Source organism: Lissotriton vulgaris, chromosome 12, assembly GCF_964263255.1.
Source record: "Lissotriton vulgaris chromosome 12, aLisVul1.2, whole genome shotgun sequence".
NCBI classification, from domain to species: Eukaryota; Metazoa; Chordata; class Amphibia; order Caudata; family Salamandridae; genus Lissotriton; species Lissotriton vulgaris.
The window spans coordinates 792,869,831-792,892,042 of NC_141700.1; the positions used below are offsets into that span (position 1 = coordinate 792,869,831).

Here is a 22,212-nt window from a genome sequence, read left to right on the forward strand (position 1 = left end):
TCTGGCACAAAAAAAAGTGTTAAAAGTTGTTGAGTACAGTCCCGCGAAGGTTTCTGGCAAAAAATAAAAGAAAAATGTGTTAAATATCGCCCCCCCCCCCGGCCCACCAGGGCCCTCATAATCTTTCCAATACTGAACGTTTACAGTTTCCGGTGCGACTGGCTTTTGCAATGACCATAAACAAAGCACAAGGACAATCGCTGCAAGTGTGTGGACTAGATTTGGAGAATCTGTGCTTCTCACATGGACAACTGCATGTGGCCAGCTCGCGCGTCGGAAAACCTTCTGATTTATTTGTGTACGCACCAGACGGAAAAACAAAAAGTACTGTGTATCCACAAGCACTCATATAAATAAACAGAATAAAACAACACTTTAAAATGTTTTCCATATTAAAATGAATACGTTTCAATGAAAATGACGCGATGTAAATTAAATGTTATCATAACAAGTTTCCTTAAATTTCCTTTCTTCTGAGATCGCAGCAACGCGCGACGGGTAAGCTAGTATATGTTTAAAATGCAGTGGCGTAACGAAATTTGAAGAGGCCCCCCCCCTGCAAGGTGCAGGGAGGGGCTCTGACCGGGATTTTATCAGGAGCTCTCGGACAAGAGTATTGTGCTGGAGGGGCCCCCTGCAGCTCGGGCCCCTGCCCGCACCATGGGGCTGCGGGGGCCTGTGTTACCCCACTGATAAAATGTGTGGTGTATTCACACTACACTACAACCATATTTATGCTAAATTTCCAGCCCTGAGGAAGTCGTGGGAAACACCCCAATCGACAAAACACGTTGACTGGCTGGAGTAAAGAGAAAGACAATTAAAAGACCAAGAGAAATACAAGAAATGTGTTATAAAATTTGATTTGTTGGACTGGGCTGAGTGTGTGCTCGGGTATGCAATGTTGTTACGGATCAATCACTTGTTGTCTCAATTAAGGGGGTTGGGTGAATCTTGCTTCCCTTGGAGCACGACTATTCAAATCGATACAAGTGCACACACACACTCGTTACTAGTGAGCGCCACAAATAACCCGGTGTATCATCACCCACTTGTGTTGAATCATCAGTTACCCGGATCGGAAGCTCCTTATTGGTTTGTGACCGTAATTGTAGTTATAAACTATTAATACATTGCGTTCCAAATTGGAAATGAGAGAGGGGGACGTTCCTTTCACCAACCCTCCTATCTGCATGTCAGATAGGATCGCAAAACTCGGGCTAATGACCCGTGGACTTTGAGTCCGACATGGCTATGGGCCTGGGGATCGATGGGACCTGGTTGTTCGGAAGTTAGCTTCTGGTGGGGAGGGCGAAGGACCGGTTGGCCCTGGTCGCCTTGTGGCGGTAAGGAGGCCACATAAAGTGACTTACATTGTTAAGGGGAGTCCTTCTGCATACTCCCCAGGCCAGCACTGAGGGGGGGGCGGTAAGCTCACCGCAGGGAGAATGGAGACACCGGCTGGGGGCAAGGGCGCCAGTTTACAAGCTAGGGCATGGGGCAGCAGCCCCTGGTTATTCCCTACGAGCCCCCTTCGGCAGCCTGGTGGTGGAGGGGTGGGCCCCTAGGGTGGCGGACAAGGTGCAGATGGCAGGGGCTCACTTCCCAAGGACGCAGGTGGGTTGCGCCTCGCGTGGTTCTCAGTTCAGGGCCGCGAGCCAGGAGGCCCCTTAGTGCTGGCGCGATAGAGAACATTCTTTGTATATAATTGAGTTCTGTCCGACTTGCTGATGGATTATGCTTTTATGATCAACTTAAATGTAAATATCATTTAGAGATTGAATTTGATAAATCCATATCGTATGGAATTTGAATGGTATTCATTATATATTGTCATGTTTGTGTGGTCGTTTGTAATAAACATGGCCTCTTTTACCCACAGTTCTGGTCGTCAAGTATTGATTTGTGGGTTTGGATGGGGCGGGGCCGGGTGCCACCTGGGGGGTCCGGGTCCTAATGTCCAGGGTGAGAGCCGTGCCGGGCCTAACTGTCTGCCCCTGAGCCGCGGCAGCCCTCTCCCTGAAGGGTGCTGCACACCTGCTGGGAAGGGCAGGCGCTGTCCACTGCAGAAGACCCCAGGGTCCCTGCCCACGCAAAGCCCTGGAGGCAGACAGGGTACAGTCCCTTCATGCCCAGGGTGAGCCGTGCCGCCCCGGGCCCACCTGTCTGCGGCCTGCTGCGTGCTCCCTGTCCAGGCCCGGACTGGCCGTTGTGGGCACCGGGCAATCCCCCGGTGCGCCGCAAGGGTGGGGGATAGTTTTGGGCCTCTGGGGGCCGTTTTTGTTACAGAACCGTTTTGCGACCCGGCCCTGTAAGAAAATCGGCCGAAAACCGGCCCTGGTAAAGAGCGCGGTTACACCCGCAACGCCCCCCCAAGCCCCCCCTGGGGAGGGGGGGGCGGCCGAGCACTTTGCCAGGGCCGGTTTTGGTTCCCAGTCTAGCCCTGTCCCTGGCGCTGCCCATTGCAGGAGCGCAGCCCCTCGGGACCCCTGGGCACCTGCCCTGGAAAGCCCTGGCGCAGACAGGCTGCAGTCCCTTCATGCCCAGGGTTAGAGCCGCCCCGGGCCCACCTGTCTGCGGCCTGCTGCGTGCTCCCAGGCGCTGCCCATCGCAGGAGCGCAGCCCCTCGGGACCCCTGGGCACCTGCCCTGGAAAGCCCTGGCGCAGACAGGCTGCAGTCCCTTCATGCCCAGGGTAAGAGCCGCGCCGCCCGGGCCCACCTGTCTGCGTCCTGCTGCGCGCTCCCTGGCGCTGCGCCATGAACACATGAATAACTCATCGATGGCCTCTCCGGCGGGACAAGCGCTGCATACCAACGAGGCCGGCTGCGCCAGCGCTGACGCGCACGGGACCCCCCTTCCAGGCCGGCTCCAGTGGAGCAGGCACGGAGGGGGCACCCGGTGACGCACGGCAGGAGAGGGGCCACCTCAGTGGTCGCTCTGCTGGCCGTGTGCCGGAGGATCCCACCGCGCACCCCATGCGCCATCAGCGCATCTGTTACACACCGGCCACTGCGCGTCACTGCCTCCGAGAATGACGTCAGCAGCCCTTATCTGTATGCAGCAAGAGGCCCGAGAGGGGAGGGAGGGCACCCCACGAGTGCAGCTCTGTCATAGGACGGAGGATACCCCAGTGAGCTATACACAGGCTGCAACATCTGTGCGTAACCTGCACCATGACGCCTGGAAGGCAGCTCGTGGGTTAATGCGCCCGCTACAGACATCTGTCTTGTAACCCACTGGTTGTATTACAGGCGAGCCTTTTGCAAAGAGCTGATTGCATGTGACCTGTGGTCACATGTTTCAATCCCACCAGGATGGCTCGGTGGGTTCATGCACTTCAGAAGTCTGTGTCTGCATTTGTAGGATTTGGGTTGGAGTGTCAGTGTGTTCATTCATAGGTCTATACAAAATAATTCTGCTAGTCTACAAATGAAACATTCGAATGTCAGTAAGATAGTACAGTGGGTTCATGCAGTTGTGCGCGGCCATTTAAGTAATCTGAAAGCCAAACGCCACAATAGCACCCAGTACAATATTACTGATTCATAAATGTGTCTGCTGTACAGACCAGTGCATGGTCTGCCAGCCACAGGTCTGAAACCCACTGAGCTAACTTGCGGGGACAGGTGTCTGCTGCACAGGTCCATGGGCAAGTTACAGGTAAGCATTGGTGGCTTGGTGGATTAATGTAATTACCGTAGAGACCCGTGTCATTTAGGGGACAGTTCAGTCTCATATCCTTCCGCACTCACTGACATGGGTACCATGCACATGGGTGACCCTGAACACGCGTGCTTGAGGTATCCTGGGACATTCAGGCCAAATAGCCAATATTTGTGGGCTTTCTACTCAACAGCCCTCGGACTGGAATAGCAGGAATGGAATCGGGTCAAGGCGGACTGGAGCAGGAGGGCGGGGGCCAGGAGTGAGGTGGGTGGTCCTAAACTATGAAAGCACTTTGTCATCTGCTTGAAAGTGTGCACTGTTATTTGTTGCCAAGGATTGTTGTCCAGCCATTCCCATGACGTGGGAAACGCACCAGGCAGCAGCTATGGAGCACATCCATCCATCCAGAGGTGTGGCGCAGCGGCCAGGGTGACTGACTCCGGAACCCGGGGGCTCACGGTTCGATCCCTGTAGCCGGTGGCAGATCAGCCCAGCACCATGTGACTTTGGGCAATAGCTTGCTTAATATTCCCGACGACCCCCAGCACCTAGAGACCCTTACCGGTGATTTTTAGCGATTTACAAATGTGGATTATAATAATAATAATATTATCCATCCATCCATCCATCCATCCATCCATCCATCCATTGATCTAGTGGTGGCTGGTCTCCCTCAGAAATGGTGAGGCATACATTGGATACGTTTTTCTGTGGTATTTACGTAGCGCCATCCCGATCTCTCGCAGTATGGGAGCACCTAACATGAGCACTAGTTACATTTACATCTGTAAATGTAATGCTCATGTTGAGTGATCCCATACTGTGAGAGATCGAGTTGGCGCTACGTAAATACCCGGGGGTAAACAACAGACATGTGTAGCAGCTGCTTGATGGCTTGTGACATTTTTGATGTCACAATGCCGTTAGAAGGGATATATGTCGTTACAACGCATAATTGTACAACGCATACCTTTACAACGCATTTTTTACACTGCAACATCCATTACAACGCATTCCATTACAACGCATGCCATTATAACGAACTCTTTGAAACTACCTTTACCACACAATCCACTACAACGCATACTACATTTACAACGCATACCATTACAACGCATACCATTACATTGCATGTATGGTAAGTATTGGATAGTGTAGGGGTAAAAATTACTATTCTAACTCCAGGGGGTGCAGCAGTAGGGTAAGTGTTGGATAGTGTAGGGGTAAAAATTACTATTCTAACTCCAGGGGGTGCAACAGTAGGGTAAGTGTTGGATAGTGTAGGGGTAAAAATTACTATTCTAACTCCAGGGGGTGCAACAGTAGGGTAAGTGTTGGATAGTGTAGGGGTAAAAATTACTATTCTAACTCCAGGGGGTGCAACAGTAGGGTAAGTGTTGGATAGTGTAGGGGTAAAAATTACTATCCTAACTCCAGGGGGTGCAACAGTAGGGTAAGTGTTGGATAGTGTAGGGGTAAAAATTACTATTCTAACTCCAGGGGGTGCAACAGTAGGGTAAGTGTCGGATAGTGTAAGGGTAACATTTACTATTCTAACTCCAGGGGGTGCAGCAGTAGGGTAAGTGTTGGATAGTGTAGGGGTAAAAATTACTATTCTAACTCCAGAGGGTGCAACAGTAGGGTAAGTGTTGGATAGTGTAGGTATGCGTTGTAATGGTATGCGTTGTAATGACTGCATTGTAATGACATGCGTTGTAGTGGTATGCTTTGTAGTGACATGGGTTGTAATGGTTGCGTTGTAATGGTATGCGTTGTAATGACTGCATTGTAATGACATGTGTTGTAGTGGTATGCGTTGTAATGACATGCGTTGTAATGGTTGCGTTGTAATGGATGTTGCGTTGTAAAAGTTTCGTTGTAAAGGTAGTGCGTTGTAAAAGTTGCGTTGTAAGTGTTGTTTCCCGTTAGAAGCATGCGGCTGCTCAACGAATGGAAGCCTCTACGAAGGAGTCAGGTACGACTTTGGCTTCTTGCTAGTGAACCTCAAGGCTGTGAGGCGGTTAGTGGTTGTCTGGAGGTAGTCTCCTCTTCAGAGTCCAGTATCATCTCAACAGTGCCCTTGCAGAATAACAATAGCGCCTCTTGCAGAAGAATGGACAGGTGCTTGTCTGAAATCTGCTCTGATGTGGGAAAGAGGATTTGGCTGGAGAAAAGGTAGGACATAGCCACACTGCACCATCTGTTGGAGGTGATTGACCGCCACTCTGGAAGTAAAAGATGTCCGCTGACCCCCAGTGGATGGGCACATGCCTTTAAGGGCAAACTAAAGTGGCTTGGTGGCTCTTGTTGCAGAGGAAGAGAAATGAGAGGATAGATTCCCCTGCTGGCCCCCATGCTGCCCACCAGACCTGAGTCCACAGCCTCAGAAGGATTGGGGTTATGGCTGTACTGGTTGGGGAGTCTGTCCCTGCCTATGCACACGCCCTCCAGAATAGGGCTTTGTAGGAGTCCACAAACGCAAGGAACGTGTTAGCTCTACTTTTTGTAAGGCACTCCAACGCAAAGAGGGCCTTCTCACAAAAAGAAAGCATGTCGCATCTCAAAGCATATCCATGAGGGATCACAGGCACAAATATGGTGACAATCACATAGAGATGCTGCAACAAGCACCTCCAGACAACAAATGGCTTCAGATTTCACGCGAAACATACAGATCACTGGAAAATTATGTGCCACTCGCAGTGGTTAATGTGGTAAATCAATAAGCGCCAGGCCCTCGTCAGCAGGACACGGCCGCTTGCATCGCCCCTGCCAGCTCTGTCAATGACAGTACCAATACAACTACTCACCATCACACTCCTAAAAGTGTGACAATTCATATTATTCAAGGCCCCCGAAGCCTTACATAGGGCTTGGGTGGCAGGTGGCAGTCATTATTAATGTGTATAACATTAATAAACAGCTGTTGTTGTACTCAAACCCAAATTTGGCAATTTGAGAATTAAGTGCCTGTGCCGAGCACTGGAAACCATTGACTGAAATTAAGCACTGATTTTGTGTCTCGGGGGAATGCACTAGCAGATTGGGCAGCTAAAGATGCAGCTAGGTGCACACACCCGTCTGTACCATCAGGGTCACACCATGACCCAGTTCTGGTGGCTCACATGGCCTCACCACCTGAATCTATCCCGAACACAGATAATGCCACCCCTCAATATTCTGAGACCCCGCATTTACATCTTTGAGAGTTGCAGGAGTCTGCTCCACCACATGAGAAACGGTTATGGGAGTCTAGAAGAAGTTCCCAGTCAGAGGATGACCTAATATATAGACAATTATCTACAGGTGAGCAAGTGATGCCACAGGCTTTACTCATGATAGCTCCTGATTATTTGCATTTACCAGCTCATACTTCAAGAGATCAACTGTCTGTGCAAATACAACAAGTTTGTTCCCAATTTGCAGGATATGATTACTCTGTACCTTCAGAGTTGTATGGTCTGCCAACAAATTTTCTCCCAATCCTACATTGAAAGTAATACATTCTACCATTCACCTTTTAAATCCCTCCATTTTGACTTTGTGGACGTGATAGACAGGTGCATTACCTATCAGTACCACATAGTTGTAGTTTGTCCTTTGTCTCGATGGATTGAAGTACGACCGTACATTCATTGTGATGCTATAAAAGTCACCTGCTACATTACTGATTCGTGAGGTGACTTCATGCTGGGGAATTCCAGAAGCAATAAGATCTAACAACGCCACACACTTTGTTAATGTCATCTTCACACATCTTACAGAAATGTTAGGGATAAAACATAAGCTACCCTCAGTTTATCATCCCCAAAGTAATGGCATTGTTGAGTGTCTAAATGGCTGCAGAATAGTAGCAGGCTAGGCACTTGACACAAGAAATGGTTGTATTGCCTAACATTGGCACTTTTTTCCCTTAGGAATATGCCTTTTTGTGATCATCACCTGACACCCCATCAGAAAGTGACACGGAGACCCATGAACGTGCAAATACTTACCACTAGAAGTAATGTACAGGGAGAAAGCACAGTGGAAATCCTAAACGATGAAATGCATGTTTATCTTTATGAATTAATCAAAGTCGAAAAGTTTATTTCTAAACAGATAACCAAATGGAAGGAGAAGTGAGCCACCGCTGAAGTCAACCTCCCAGTTGTGCACGTCAGAGACACTGTTTTTGTTCACATTTTTGTTTGGAAATGGAGACAGCGGCCCCCTATTACCAGGGTGGTGTAAATAGGAGGCAGTGCAAGAATTAAGACCGGGGAAAACCTGGTCTTAACATGGCGAAACGAGGAGAAATGCTTCATTTCTCCTTGTTTGTTCTGTTTCTATGTGTGCTGAATTTTGCAGCACACATAGAAACAGAAAATTGCCATGAATGATTGTTCATGTGCGGGAAGGTGTCTCTTCCTGCACATAAACAATCAAATGACGATTTGCAACTTCTACGTCTGCTGCACACTGCAGCACATTTAGAAGCTACAATTCGCCATTCTGTATTGTTTATGTGCAGGAAGGGACACCTTTCTGCACATAAACAATCATTAGCTCAATGCGGTCACCATTGCACTATTGTGCAAGGGTCCCTGCATTGGCTCTAGGCAGCTGAGTGAAGCGCCAGTGCTAGGGAAAATGCAGGGGTGTGCCATACCATTGTAAATACAGTGCATCCCTACATTTTCAGAACGGTGGAGCGTGGCGTTATCAATGTTTGCTTAATGACACGCTTCGCCTTTCCCTTGTAAATATGCCCATATGCGTTTTGCATCTCTACTAGTGTAGGCTTAAGACCCAAAAGCAACTAGCACATCAAAGTAGCACTTTTCTAGTGAATGCCACAAAACATGACTCCTCAGCAGAAGTTTTTTATATTCTTACTCATAGACGGGACATTAAGGATGAGATAGCATGAATGAATGAAGAAGACAGGTCATGCAACTACTGTAGAATGGATCCAGATGGTCTTAGATTTAGGGTTTTTAGGTGTACCACGCCCGCCCACTGAGTGTGATAGTTATTTAGTAAATGCTTTACTCCAGGATTGTGTTCGTAGGCCAGGATTTAGAGTCACTGGATCAGTTTTGCCCATGATCAATGGCATTCTCAGATATCGAATTTTCCTGCAGGGTCATGTCTTTATGGAATGGTACAGATGTTATGTATCAACAACAGAAGAGTGTTCTTGTTCTGGTTAAGGTGGAAAGAAGCACAGAGCACAAGAAAACAACAAAGCCCAATAGGTTTGTTAGGAAAGCCCTCACTCACCGACCTGGTCGGTGACTTGCTTCATCATCGGGCCCCACCGGGTGTGACCGAATGTCACCCCGGTGTGCTGCGACGCCAGAATTACTGCGGAGCTGGTTTGGTGATGGGAGGGCTATGTGAAAAATTACGTGAATAGTGTCAAGTGGTGAGATTAAAATTGGCCTTGTATGTGTCAAAAATTTAATTTTAATCAAAGACCATCAAGGGCAAGGTTAAAAAATGTGTTGGTGAGTAGGGCCAACTAAATGGATGGTCCTACTCCCACTAGCATTAAGTGAACAAGTGAATGGTCAACATGGACATGTTTCAGCCGGTGTGGTATCATTAACCTGGCATTCGTCAGGACCTATGGTGTAAAACCTCGGCGGTATGGGCACTCTAAGGCCCACCCAACCAGAGGACTTGAAAGTTAAAAAGTCTGTGAAGTGCAAAAAAACGGGGGCGGGCTTCACCACCCGAAGGTAGGACGCACACACCACCAGCCTCTAAATTTTAGAGACCAAAAATAAAAAGCACCTGTGGGGGTTAAAAGACAGACAGACAACACAAGACAAACAAACAATTAGAATGTTTTGTCAAATGATTTGACTGATTTCAGTTTATTACTTGTGCTCATAGTGCCAGGGTGCACAACTCATGCATAATAGCAGAGGTGTGTGGCTCTGCCAGTGGCTAAGGCTACACGATAAGTCATATTGTTAATGTGGTGGCACTGTCAAGGTAGATTGCCAATTTTGCAGAATCTAACTGTGTCGGTGCACAGGGGAGGGTTTTGATAAGTGAAAAGGGAGGCGAGATGGCAGTGAGAATAATCACGCAACTTTCTTTCACTCATCGATCAATGGGCCAAATGGCCAGTGGCCAGTCAGCAATGAAGCAGTCAAAGAGGTGAGAAAAAGGAAGGTTCTCACTTCACCAGGGTAGAAAATCCACCCCATAGACCGCGGGAGGGAGGGGACGGCGCATTTGGCACATCCTACAAAGCAAAACAGAGGGAGGAAAAGGGACACACAACCTGGTCAACACGCAGTAAATAGTACTTAGCTTTGTTTGATCTCTCAGCCAGAATCGTACTCACGCCCACGGCGTCCGTCTCCTGCCGGTAAGCCTAATCGCCCTCAGGACCGGGTCTCGTCGATCCGGTAGGGAGGGGCGAAGGCGGTTTTATGTGTTGCCGGTAAAGAAAAGGGCGCGACAGCGCTTCCGGGAGTGGAAGCCTACGTAACGCGCATGCGTGGAGGCTGTCAAAACGGACTAGACTGCGAGCCTGATCCGGGCGGAATACTCACTTCCGGAGATTTAGGTCCAGAAGAAAGCGCATGTGCGGGCTAGATTAGCATGGCAATCCGAGTCAGTGTCACTGATCGTGATGCACATGCGCAGACAGAGTGTGTTAAAAGATGCAGAGAAAGTAAAGTAAAAAGTGAACAGTAAATACAAATGCGCAATTGATGGTAGTGCGCGTGAAGGGTACACCTAGAGTCAGGTTAACATCCTAATGGCCCAAGGGTTCGGGTAGAGTATTACCTGCAAGGTTAAACAGGACCAATTGTGTACTAAGACTAGTGTCAGACAGTTAAATAGTTCAAAGGACACCGTTACAGACAGGGGGAGTTAATGGGAACAGATACAGATCATGGGATTTAGATGTTTATTTAAAGACAGAGCCCCAAGGTATGTCGTCATTGAGGCCATTGGTGTGGGTGCCCAGGCGGTACACCCAACGTTGTTCCTTTTCAAACAGTCTCTCAGATATATTAGTGCCCCCACCGATTTGTTCAATCACAGTCCATTTCAGGTCGTTAGTGGTGTGATTGGTTTGGAGGAAATGGTCACTCATTCTTGTCGTCGCTTTTTTGCACCTAATATTACTTCTGTGCTCACATATCCGTTGCTTAATTTTGCGGGTTGTCATTCCCACGTAACGAAGTGAGCATGGGCAGGTGACGAGGTACACAACATTTACAGAATTACAGTTAGTGTGGGCTTTTTGCCACCAGGTTTTACCGGGTTCAAGAGTCAAAGATTTTGTAGGGGTTGTCAGATGACAGACAGAACAGTTTGAGCAAGGGAAGTGGCCCGTCACTTTCGGAAGATTCCAGGTGTCAGTGACACTCCTCATCAGGGTCATGGGTAGTATTTTGGGTCTGGTGTGGACCAAAGCATCCTTGAGACTGTGCCCTTTCTTAAAAGAAAACAGTGGTTTTTGCCAGTCCTTCTTGAAGCTGGTGATGATTTTCCAATTCTTGTTAATTGATTTTTTCATTTGGTTGGATAGTGCACCGTACGTGGTTACACACGTTAGGGGGACTCCCGCTGTTGTTTTTGTGATCGGTTCCAAAAGTGCTTCCCGCGGTTGGTTCCGTGCACGTTTGAAGCCTTTGTTCAGGAGGTGACTGGGGTAGCCTCTTTGTGTCAATTTGGCTGTTAGATCAGTTGATTGGCATTTGAAATCAACTAAGTTGCTGCAATTCCGGCGGATCCGTAAATATTGTCCGTACGGGAGATTCTCCCTTAACGGGCGAGGATGAAAGCTGGAGAACTGTAACAGATTATTCTTGGCTGTGGCTTTGTAATGAGTCTTGGTAGTTAAGGTTGTTCCACTCTTAGTAATAACCACATCAAGAAACACCACCTCCGTAGTGCTCACTGTATGGGTGAATTTCAGGTATCTGTTAAGTGTATTTAGCCAGCTGAGGAAATCCGTTAGCCTTTCCATGCTGCCCTTCCAGATGAGCAGCACATCATCAATGTACCTTTTCCAGTATGTGATATTTCTGCAGAACGGGTTGTTGATAGACAGTATGTTTTTAGCCTCGAAGTCTGCAACATACAACCCCGCTATGCTGGGGGCAAATGTACTGCCCATCGAGGTACCCGAACATTGCAGGAAAAGACGCCCTTGGTAAGAGAAAAAGTTTTCTTTCAGTGCAATAGTGGCACATTCTGTTATAAATTCTCTGGGGGTGTTATATTCCCAGATGGTAGAGTGCAGGGCAGCCTTTAATACCGTTATAGTCTCGTCTTGCGGGATACTGGTATAAAGGCTCTCAATGTCTAAAGTGGCCAAGATGATGGTATCTGGCTCAAAAGTAATGGTCTGTAATTGATGTAGCAGGCTTTTTGTGTCCTTGAGGTATGTCGGTGTGTTTTGGACAATTGGTTTCAAGAACTGGTCGCAGAAGGTGGACAGGGGTTCTAGTATAGACCCGATTCCTGACACAATTGGGCGTCCAGGGGGGGGCAATTTGTTTTTGTGAGTCTTCGGGAGTGTGTAGAAGTAAGGAATGGTTTTCTTACTCATCGAAAGGAAGTCTGCTTCATTTTTAGAAATATGGCCCCTTGACTCGGCTTCTCTGACCAGATCAGTAATACGATTCTGGAGTTCAGGAGAAGGGTCTGTGGTAAGTGGCAGGTAATTGTTGGTGTTACTTAGTAATTCTTCGCATACCCTCTCGTAGTCCGTCGTATTTTGGATTACGATGCCACCGCCTTTATCGGCTGGTTTGATGGTGATAGCGTTATTGTTTTTTAGTTTATCAAGTGCCCGGTACTCCTCGGCACTGAAGTTGCCATAGTGGTGCGGTTCAGGGCTTGTTTCCAAATCCAGGAACACTGCTTGTTCGAAAGCTGTGATAGCAGCTGGTACAGTGTGCGGAGGGGGTACAAACGTTGATTTTGGTCTCAGGCCAGTATCTCCTTTCCGCATTTCTGCATTAGGATCCTCTTTCCCTTCAAAAAAGGCCTTCAGTTTTAGTTTGCGGAAAAAATCAGTGAGTTCGCAATGTAACTTAAATTTATCAGGACGAGCTGTAGGAACAAAGCCCAGTCCTTTCTCTAGTACTCGCTGTTCCGCGGGTGTAAGTTCAATATCCGACAAGTTGGTGATTAGACTTGCTGGTTGCTGGTCCCTGGTTGCGGTGTCTGGCTCCTCGTGCGGTTCCCGACAGCTTCGTCTGTTTGCCAGGAGACTTGGTTGGGGGTTCTCTTGTTCTTCCCTCTGCCTCTCCGGCCCCGTTCTAAAAAAGGCTGCTGGTATTGATTTTGGGGAGGTGGGTGATGCCATCCTGGGTTCCAACCCATCATAGGAAATTGTGGGTGTGGAAAGGGGAATGGTGGTGGCCCGTATCCGGCCTGTGGTGCCATTGCCCAACTTGGTGCTTGGTTGTGATTCTGGAATCTTTGATTGCCTCTATGGCCTCTATTGCCTCGTCTCCCTCCTCGTTTGTATGAGCCTGTGCTAGACCCACTGCTATTGGAGGAATTATCATCCGTTGCATCTGATTCACTCAAGCCCTTTGCTGGTGCTGTGTAATCAGGGTCAGCGTAAGGGTAGGTTTTGTTGAATTCAAATTTCTTAAGGTCTTTCTGAAATTTGGTTAATTTGGACTGCAATAAGTTATCTTTATATTCATTCATCTCACGATTGATCTCATCCAGTTTCTTTTTGTAGCCGGTCACAGTTGCTTTGAATTGTGATTCCGTCTCCTGTATTTCTATCAATAGGATGTCAGAGAGACGCAAGGCAGTCTTTATGATCAGAACGAGCCAATCACGCGTGCAATGCCACGCGATCATGGCCCAATCTTTCCTAAATTGCGCATCATCAAGAAAGAAAGAAAGCTAAGTACTATTTACTGCGTGTTGACCAGGTTGTGTGTCCCTTTTCCTCCCTCTGTTTTGCTTTGTAGGATGTGCCAAATGCGCCGTCCCCTCCCTCCCGCGGTCTATGGGGTGGATTTTCTACCCTGGTGAAGTGAGAACCTTCCTTTTTCTCACCTCTTTGACTGCTTCATTGCTGACTGGCCACTGGCCATTTGGCCCATTGATCGATGAGTGAAAGAAAGTTGCGTGATTATTCTCACTGCCATCTCGCCTCCCTTTTCACTTATCAAAACCCTCCCCTGTGCACCGACACAGTTAGATTCTGCAAAATTGGCAATCTACCTTGACAGTGCCACCACATTAACAATATGACTTATCGTGTAGCCTTAGCCACTGGCAGAGCCACACACCTCTGCTATTATGCATGAGTTGTGCACCCTGGCACTATGAGCACAAGTAATAAACTGAAATCAGTCAAATCATTTGACAAAACATTCTAATTGTTTGTTTGTCTTGTGTTGTCTGTCTGTCTTTTAACCCCCACAGGTGCTTTTTATTTTTGGTCTCTAAAATTTAGAGGCTGGTGGTGTGTGCGTCCTACCTTCGGGTGGTGAAGCCCGCCCCCGTTTTTTTGCACTTCACAGACTTTTTAACTTTCAAGTCCTCTGGTTGGGTGGGCCTTAGAGTGCCCATACCGCCGAGGTTTTACACCATAGGTCCTGACGAATGCCAGGTTAATGATACCACACCGGCTGAAACATGTCCATGTTGACCATTCACTTGTTCACTTAATGCTAGTGGGAGTAGGACCATCCATTTAGTTGGCCCTACTCACCAACACATTTTTTAACCTTGCCCTTGATGGTCTTTGATTAAAATTAAATTTTTGACACATACAAGGCCAATTTTAATCTCACCACTTGACACTATTCACGTAATTTTTCACATAGCCCTCCCATCACCAAACCAGCTCCGCAGTAATTCTGGCGTCGCAGCACACCGGGGTGACATTCGGTCACACCCGGTGGGGCCCGATGATGAAGCAAGTCACCGACCAGGTCGGTGAGTGAGGGCTTTCCTAACAAACCTATTGGGCTTTGTTGTTTTCTTGTGCTCTGTGCTTCTTTCCACCTTAACCAGAACAAGAACACTCTTCTGTTGTTGATACATATTATAGTTTGGGGACTAAGAGTGTCCGCGACTCTCCCTTTCTCTCTTGTTGTTTGTAAATGGTACAGATGTTAGTCAGGACACAGTGAAAAAGTGTGTGTGTATATGGAATGAAAACTTTGATAGTACAGTAAGTCCCCAGACAGTCATGAGACTATCTTCTGTTTCTTTATGTTTCAGAGGAAACAGCACCGTTAATGTACGATGCAATGTTAATTGTAGAACCATAATGGATACCGCTGACATGCAGGGGGGCACCTCCAGCCTCATGGACTATCATTGGTAGTGTGGAGAATGACTGTACCCCCAGTTACCACCAAACTAAGAGGTGTCCGCTCAGTGGGGACCTTGCACATCCCTGTTTTGATAATTTCTGGAATTAACATATCAGCTCTACTTGAGTACCCTATGAGCCATCCAACAACTTTATTACCTCATCATTGAAGGAAAAGTAATGCAGAGTATTATGGCACTAACACTTGGAATGATGTTCCCCAAGAGTATCAGTTGATTCATTATGCACAGTTGTTCTTTGAAAGCATTGTGCCATTTGTTCAGGCTAAAGCAACTGCTTGATGGCTGCAGATAACTCAATGGGAACTCCTCAAGTGCATCAGCACTACAAAGGAAGGATTTATTGCCATAAAGTAAGAGCTGCATGCTATGAGAATGATGATGATGCAGCAATGCTATCTACTTGACCTTATGATGGTCATATAAGGAGGGGTATGTGCCACGATTGGGACTGCATGTTGTACTTATGTCCCAGCAAATGATGCAGACAGTGGAACTTTGTCAAAGGCTATACACACTTTACACAATCTGCAAAACAAAATGGTAGAATATGGAAGTGCCCCAGATAATTGGTGTAGTGAGTGGTTCTCATTACTGCCATCCTGGATGTTGGGACTGTTGGGAGCCTTGTTGGCAATTATTGTGCCTATACTAATAATTTATTGTGTTATAAGATTAATCTTAGCATATTGTAGAAGAGCCCGTATAAAGGTAGGAGGAATGTTTCCAGTTACCACACCAACATGAGTACTAAGTTCTCAGGGCTATACATATCACCTAGCGCCAAGTGTAGACCAAGGTTTAGATCCAGTAGTTCAAATTAGGCATGGGTAGAGTTCTGCTCCATGTATTCAAGCATAGAGAAGGGTTATGTTTTTAAGCATTGTTAGAACTGCAATAAAGCGTGTGTAGTGAATTAGTTTAAAGTTTAGGGTCACAGGGTCACATGCAACATGATGCATTTCCACAACTAATGTATAACTATGCAGTGATTCATTACCTAAGGTTCTGTATTAAAGTATTGTCTGAATTTGTATGAAAGAAGCTGGCTGTGAAGCAGCAGATTGAGTCTGGCTGTTTACTTTTGTGGGTATTGCCATTCTCCCTGTCTCGACAGTAAAGAGCTATTTTTTCATTGACAAGTGGACTCTGTCTTTTTCTCTATTTTCAAGCTACCCTTCAACAACGTACATCTAATCGTGGTTGTAAAGTGCACTGCATGTAGGAAGGGGTGGAGGGAGGATGGGGTTACAACCCCCTTCCCATCCTCTGACCATGCCACCAGCCAGTACTTAAGCCTGTGCCTATGGTGATGATCTAATGCTTTCTACCACCATCCACTTCCACAGCAGCCATGTGCACGAGGGATAAGAGGCAGGAAGTTCAATGAATGTGCCTGAGTCTGACACTTGACTTCCTGTCCCCACCTCCTGGTCCTGGAAGGGGGATGGGAGGTGTGGCTTATCTAAATGTTGCCTTCTGAAATCTTCCATCTGTGTTGTTTCTACCCCTTTTGCCACCACTCCTAAACAAAAGCTTGTTTTGTAGCTAGACGCATTTGAGCATCTTTTCACCAGTCTGTGCCTTTGCTCTCAAAAGGGATTTCCGTGCTCCCCTCTGATTTTTCAAACCTGCATCGGCGTCTACTCCCGTCCATTACCTTTTGTTATAAAGGTTTGGTCCCTTGTGCCCCTCCCTTGGAGGCCAGGTTCTAAGGTGTGAATGTTGGCCTCACATACCTCCGCTGCGGTGGCAAGCTGGGAATGTCTGGCACGGGACGGGCACCCCGCTCCTGCCCGCCAGCTTCGCCCCCACGCTGTCCAGGCTGTGTTGGGCTCGGATTGGTATTCCTGACTGCGAAGCGCTGTGGGTTCCTTTTTCGTCCCTCTCCGCCTTGGTGGAGGGGTCAGTCACTCCGTTCCAGACGCGTGCCCCTTCTGCAACCTCTGGAAAAGAAAAGAGGTGAGCAATGTGTGAGCTTCGTCACAGAGGTTCAAACTCTACAAATATTCCTACAAACCCCAACACGGGTGAACATGAGGTGAGCAATGTGTGAGCTCCATCAGAGGTTCAAAATCCACTAGGAACAAGAGGCGAGCATTGTGTGAGCTTGGTCACAAAGGTTCAAACTCTACAAATATTCCCACACACCCCAGCACAAGTGAACATGAGGCGAGCAGTGTGCGAGCTCCGTCACAGCAGTTTCAAATCCAATAAACTTCCACAAACCTCAACATGAGTGAATAATGAGGTGAGCAACAAGTGAACAAGGTGCGAGCTCCGTCACAGTGGTTCAAAATCCCACAAACATTCCCACAAACCTTAACGTTAGTGAACATGGGGTGACCGACGTGCGAGCCCCGCCACTGTGGTTCAAGTATTCCCACAACCCCCAACAAGAGTGAACGTGATGAATTAAAAACAACTGTATAAGAATCCATGGGGCAGATTTACAAGCCCCTTGCGCCACGTTTACGCCGCCTTGCGTGATGCAACAGTGGCGTAAACGTGGCGCATCCTTGCGAGGCATTTACAACGTGGCGCATCTAGGGAGATGCGTCACGTTATAAAGCCCAGCGCCACAATGGGGGCGTCCCCACACAGGGTGGACGTTCAGGCGCCTGTGCGCCTCGCAAAAGTGCCTGCGTGAAATCCACAAGATTTCACGCAGGCAATTCCGTGACGATGCTACGTCAATTCCTTATGACGCAGCATGTTAAGTATTGGGCGGCCCAGAGCATTGCTGGAGTTGCGTCGTGCTTGCGATGCGACTCCAGCAATGCGCCGCCCTTACGTCACGAGATGCGTCACGCATCTGCCTACCCTTGCGCCACAGCGCGCCGCATTGTAAATGCGGCGCCTCTGCCGTGACGCAAGGGTAGTTTTGCGTGACACATTTGTTCTGGCGCATCTCTGCTGATATGCAGGGATGCGCCAGAACTCGTAAATATGTCCCCATATATACACATACCTCTAACAAACACTGTGCGTGTGTGCAAAAATTACAATACTTTCTTTACAGCCAGAGCCTTCTAAGTGTCCTGTTCTGTAGCTAAGTTTCGAGAACTCTAGTCCGTATCCCATGGTCACCCGTCTAGTGTGCACACAAGCGGCACGGCGGGCTTGGAAAGGGCGGCCACAGAGATGTTTCGAACAGCATCTCTCGGACGCAGTTGAGCAAGCCGTGCTCTTAGGGTCCCCTTCATCTCTAGGCTTGCTTTGTGCTCTCCTGATAATGTAAAGATGCTCAGGGCACAGCCAGTAGAGATTGAAGAGTTTCTTCTTGCAGGCTGCTGAGCATTCTGGGAAGATTTCCTTCAGTGGCTGCCATGTTGAAGGCCTTGGACAGACTAGGGGGCTTATTTACAAGCCTCTTGCGCCACCCAACTCACTTTTCCCATGTTAAAAGTACTCAAAAGGGGCGCAAAGGGCTTGTAAATAAGCCCCAATGTGTTTTATCAAAATAAAGAGACGCAAATCTGCGTTTTCTGTATCTTTTGGTTCCTTTTACAAAGTGCTGGTGCTAGGCGGGGCCAGTTGAAGACGCGAGAAGGGGGTTTGTGAAGCTGCAGTTGTGTGTGACTCCGATGCCCCTGTTGGTCACGGGGTCGGATGCTCGTACGGCAAAACAGAGCGCTAAAGCTGGGTCGTGACGGCGAGGCTCTGGAGCCAGGTCTGCCCAGGCGTGGACAGCAACCTAGTTTTTAGGTCTCACCTGAGACAGCGCATCTCTTCGAGACATTTAATAGGTGGCTTTTAACCCCTTCGCTGCAGGGGTTATTCCCCCGCTGTGCTGGGGGGGAGGGGGGCGCGCACAGGACCCGCATGCTCATGACGAGCTGAGCTCGTCATGAGCTACTGCGCTCCTGTGCTCATGACGAGCTCAGCTCGTCACAGGTGCATTGGCTCCGTGGAACGTTCAGCACAGCGGGGGAATTCTCCCCGCACCTGAGCGTTCCACGAGCCATGATGATCTGAGCTCGTCATGAGCACCGGAGCACCGTGGCTCATGACGAGCTCAGCTCGTCATGAGCATGCAAGAGGTTAAAAGTGCCACCAGAGGATTTTGCTGGCCTACAGCTTGCGTTCACGAGCTCGTGCACATGTGCACAGCTGCCATCTGTGTTTTTATTGCTGTCATCAGGCTCCTCTGCTTGCACTACCCCCCTCCCTTCTTCCCCTCCTTCCCCTCCTCTTCGTCAGTTTCATTTGTGTCTTCTTTCACTATGAATGCTCCTGCTTCCACCAGGCACACACACCATCAGTCGTCAGTGCACGCTTTCACCAGGCACACACACCACCAGCCGTCAGTGCACTCTTCCACCAGGCACACACACCATCAGCCGTCAGTGCACGCTTCCATCAGGCATACACACCACCAGCCGTCAGTGCACGCTTCCACCAGGCACACACACCATCAGTCGTCAGCGCACGCTTTCACCAGGCACACACACCACCAGCCGTCAGTGCACTCTTCCACCAGGCACACACACCACCAGTCATCAGCGCAAGCTTTTACCAGGCACACACACCACCAGCCGTCAGTGCATTCTTCCACCAGACACACTACACCAGCTGTCAGTGCACGCTTCCACCAGGCACACACACCACCAGCCACCAGTGCACGCTTCCACCAGGCACACACACCACCAGTCGTCAGCGCATGCTTTCACCAGTCACACACACCACCAGCCGTCAGTGCACGCTTCCACCAGGCACACACACAACCAGCCGCCAGTGCGCGCTTCCACCAGGCACACACACCACCAGCCGGGGAACATCGTCATGAGCATGCAAGAGGTTAAAAGTGCCACCAGAGGATTTTGCTGGCCTACAGCTTGCGTTCACGAGCTCGTGCACATGTGCACAGCTGCCATCTGTGTTTTTATTGCTGTAATCAGGCTCCTCTGCTTGCATTACCCCCTCCCTTCTTCCCCTCCTTCCCCTCCTCTTCGTCAGTTTCATTTGTGTCTTCTTTCACTATGAATGCTCCTGCTTCCACCAGGCACACACACCATCAGTCGTCAGCGCATGCTTTCACGAGGCACACACACCACCATCCGTCAGTGCACGCTTTCACCAGGCACACCCACCACCAGACGCCAGTGCACGCTTCCACCAGGCAAACACACCATCAGCCGTCAGTGCACGCTTCCATCAGGCATACACACCACCAGCTGTCAGTGCACGCTTCCACCAGGCACACACACCATCAGTCATCAGCGCAAGCTTTTACCAGGCACACACACCACCAGCCGTCAGTGCATTCTTCCACCAGACACACTACACCAGCCGTCAGTGCACGCTTCCACCAGGCACACACACCACCAGCCACCAGTGCACGCTTCCACCAGGCACACACACCACCAGTCGTCAGCGCACGCTTTCACCAGTCACACACACCACCAGCCGTCAGTGCACGCTTCCACCAGGCACACACACCACCATCCGTCAGTGCACTCTTCCACCAGGCACACCCACCACCAGCCGCCAGTGCACGCTTTCACCAGGCACACACACCACCAGCCGGGGAACATCGTTTACAACAAAACTTTTACCACGCACTACCATTCCAACGCAGGAATTACAACGAAAGTCGTTACAATGACTTTCGCTGGAGGGCGCTGTTGGATAGGGAATAGTTTAATTTTCCATCCAACACCTTCCCTACTATCCACGGGGACTGGAGTTGGAATAGAAAATTAAACTATTCCACTATCTAGCGCCCCCCCAACGCAAGTCATTGTAACAACTTGCGTTGTAATACCTGTGTTGCAAAGGCATTCATGGTAAAAGCATGCATTGAAACGTCATACAACCCCACCAGCCATCAGTGCACGCTTCCACCAGGCACACACACCACCAGCCATCAGTGCACGCTTCCACCGGGCACACACACCACCAGCCGTCAGTGCAGCAGGCAGGCTCTTCTCAGAGTTTCTTGGTAAATATGTGTTCGATGCCTGGGAGGGAGTGGGTCGAGTTTCCTTAAACCATGCTGCGTATGCAGGTGCAGTGCATGAACTCCTGTGTGAGTGAGTCATGCTGCCTGGGTCTCACTCACTCCACACTTGTAAATTGCACCTGCACCAGGCTTTTCTCATTTGCAAAGCTTGGCGCATGCGCAAAGTAAGGCAGCCCCCACACCCCCTGGAATGACTGCTTCCTACAACCAGAATGGAAAGAATATTCAGAGCAATGAAAACAAGTTCATTTGATGCAAAGATCTGTTAACAAAAACCATGTCCAGCTCTTGTAGATCTGGCAACTTAAACAAAACAGCAACAAAAAACAAACAAACAAGCTTTGGCATAGCCAATAAGTCTCGCTTTTTGGACCCTATAAGTATTTAGTTATGCAGCAGAATATCCTTGGTGCAACAACACCAACTGTTGCAGGGCTAAACACTTATAAGGTCCCAAATGCGAGACCTATTGGCTATGCCAATGCTTTTTCTGATTTTATTATAAGGGCATTACTTGGGAAGAAGGGCAGGGTCAAGATGTCTGAAAACATAACATGCACCCGAAGCCGAGTCTTGGCCAGTCATACATTGCCACCTGCATGCCCCGTGACGTTGGCTGAAAACAGCCCGAGCGACCCGTTTCGAGGCAGCAGGCACATCGACGTGCACTGCTCACTTCTCACTAGTGGAGAAGTTACAGCATGACGTCATGCCAGGTGAGCGTTGTGGGGGAAGGGAAATCCTTTCAAGAGTCATTTTCTTTCTGGATTTCCCTTCTCTTTCTGAAACACAAGAGCAGCAACATTGCATAGTGTCAGCAGGGCTTTAAGTGGAAGCTTTTTCAATATTATATGTAACAAGCCATAGATGCAGCTTATTTATCTTATGCAACTAATAACCATTGACAAAGCCAATAGTCCTGGCTTGTTGTAGGTATGATGTTACTTGTTGTATCACATATCTGGATGCAATGACAGAAATAGCAAAATACAAGTCGGGCGGCACACTATGCTAAACAGAGATTTTCGGCGTAAGTGTTTTAAAGCCACGCCCCTAATTACACTCCCTTTGAGAGACCCCCAGTTTTTTCATCCCACTTAAAGCCCTGACCCAGCCTATCCGCATGCGCAGAGCTTTCGAGCTGTGTCATAGGCTGCTTGTAATACACGCCACATGTAACCTGTGTGCTTTTAAGTTTTGCATTAGGGGCCAGACTGCATGTACCATGATGCAAAGTGAAGTTAT

At 48.6% G+C, this 22,212-nt stretch overlaps 1 protein-coding gene across 1 annotated transcript in view; it reads right to left on the reverse strand.

The window, feature by feature from the left end:
- NYAP1 (neuronal tyrosine phosphorylated phosphoinositide-3-kinase adaptor 1) overlaps positions 1 to 22,212 on the reverse strand; it is a 449,806-nt gene that overhangs the window by 17,362 nt on the left and 410,232 nt on the right. Inside the window, exon 5 of the mRNA XM_086946192.1 lies at positions 16,742 to 16,948. Coding sequence (XP_086802318.1) covers positions 16,742 to 16,948 — 207 coding nt within the window. The remainder of the gene's footprint in view (positions 1 to 16,741; positions 16,949 to 22,212) is intronic.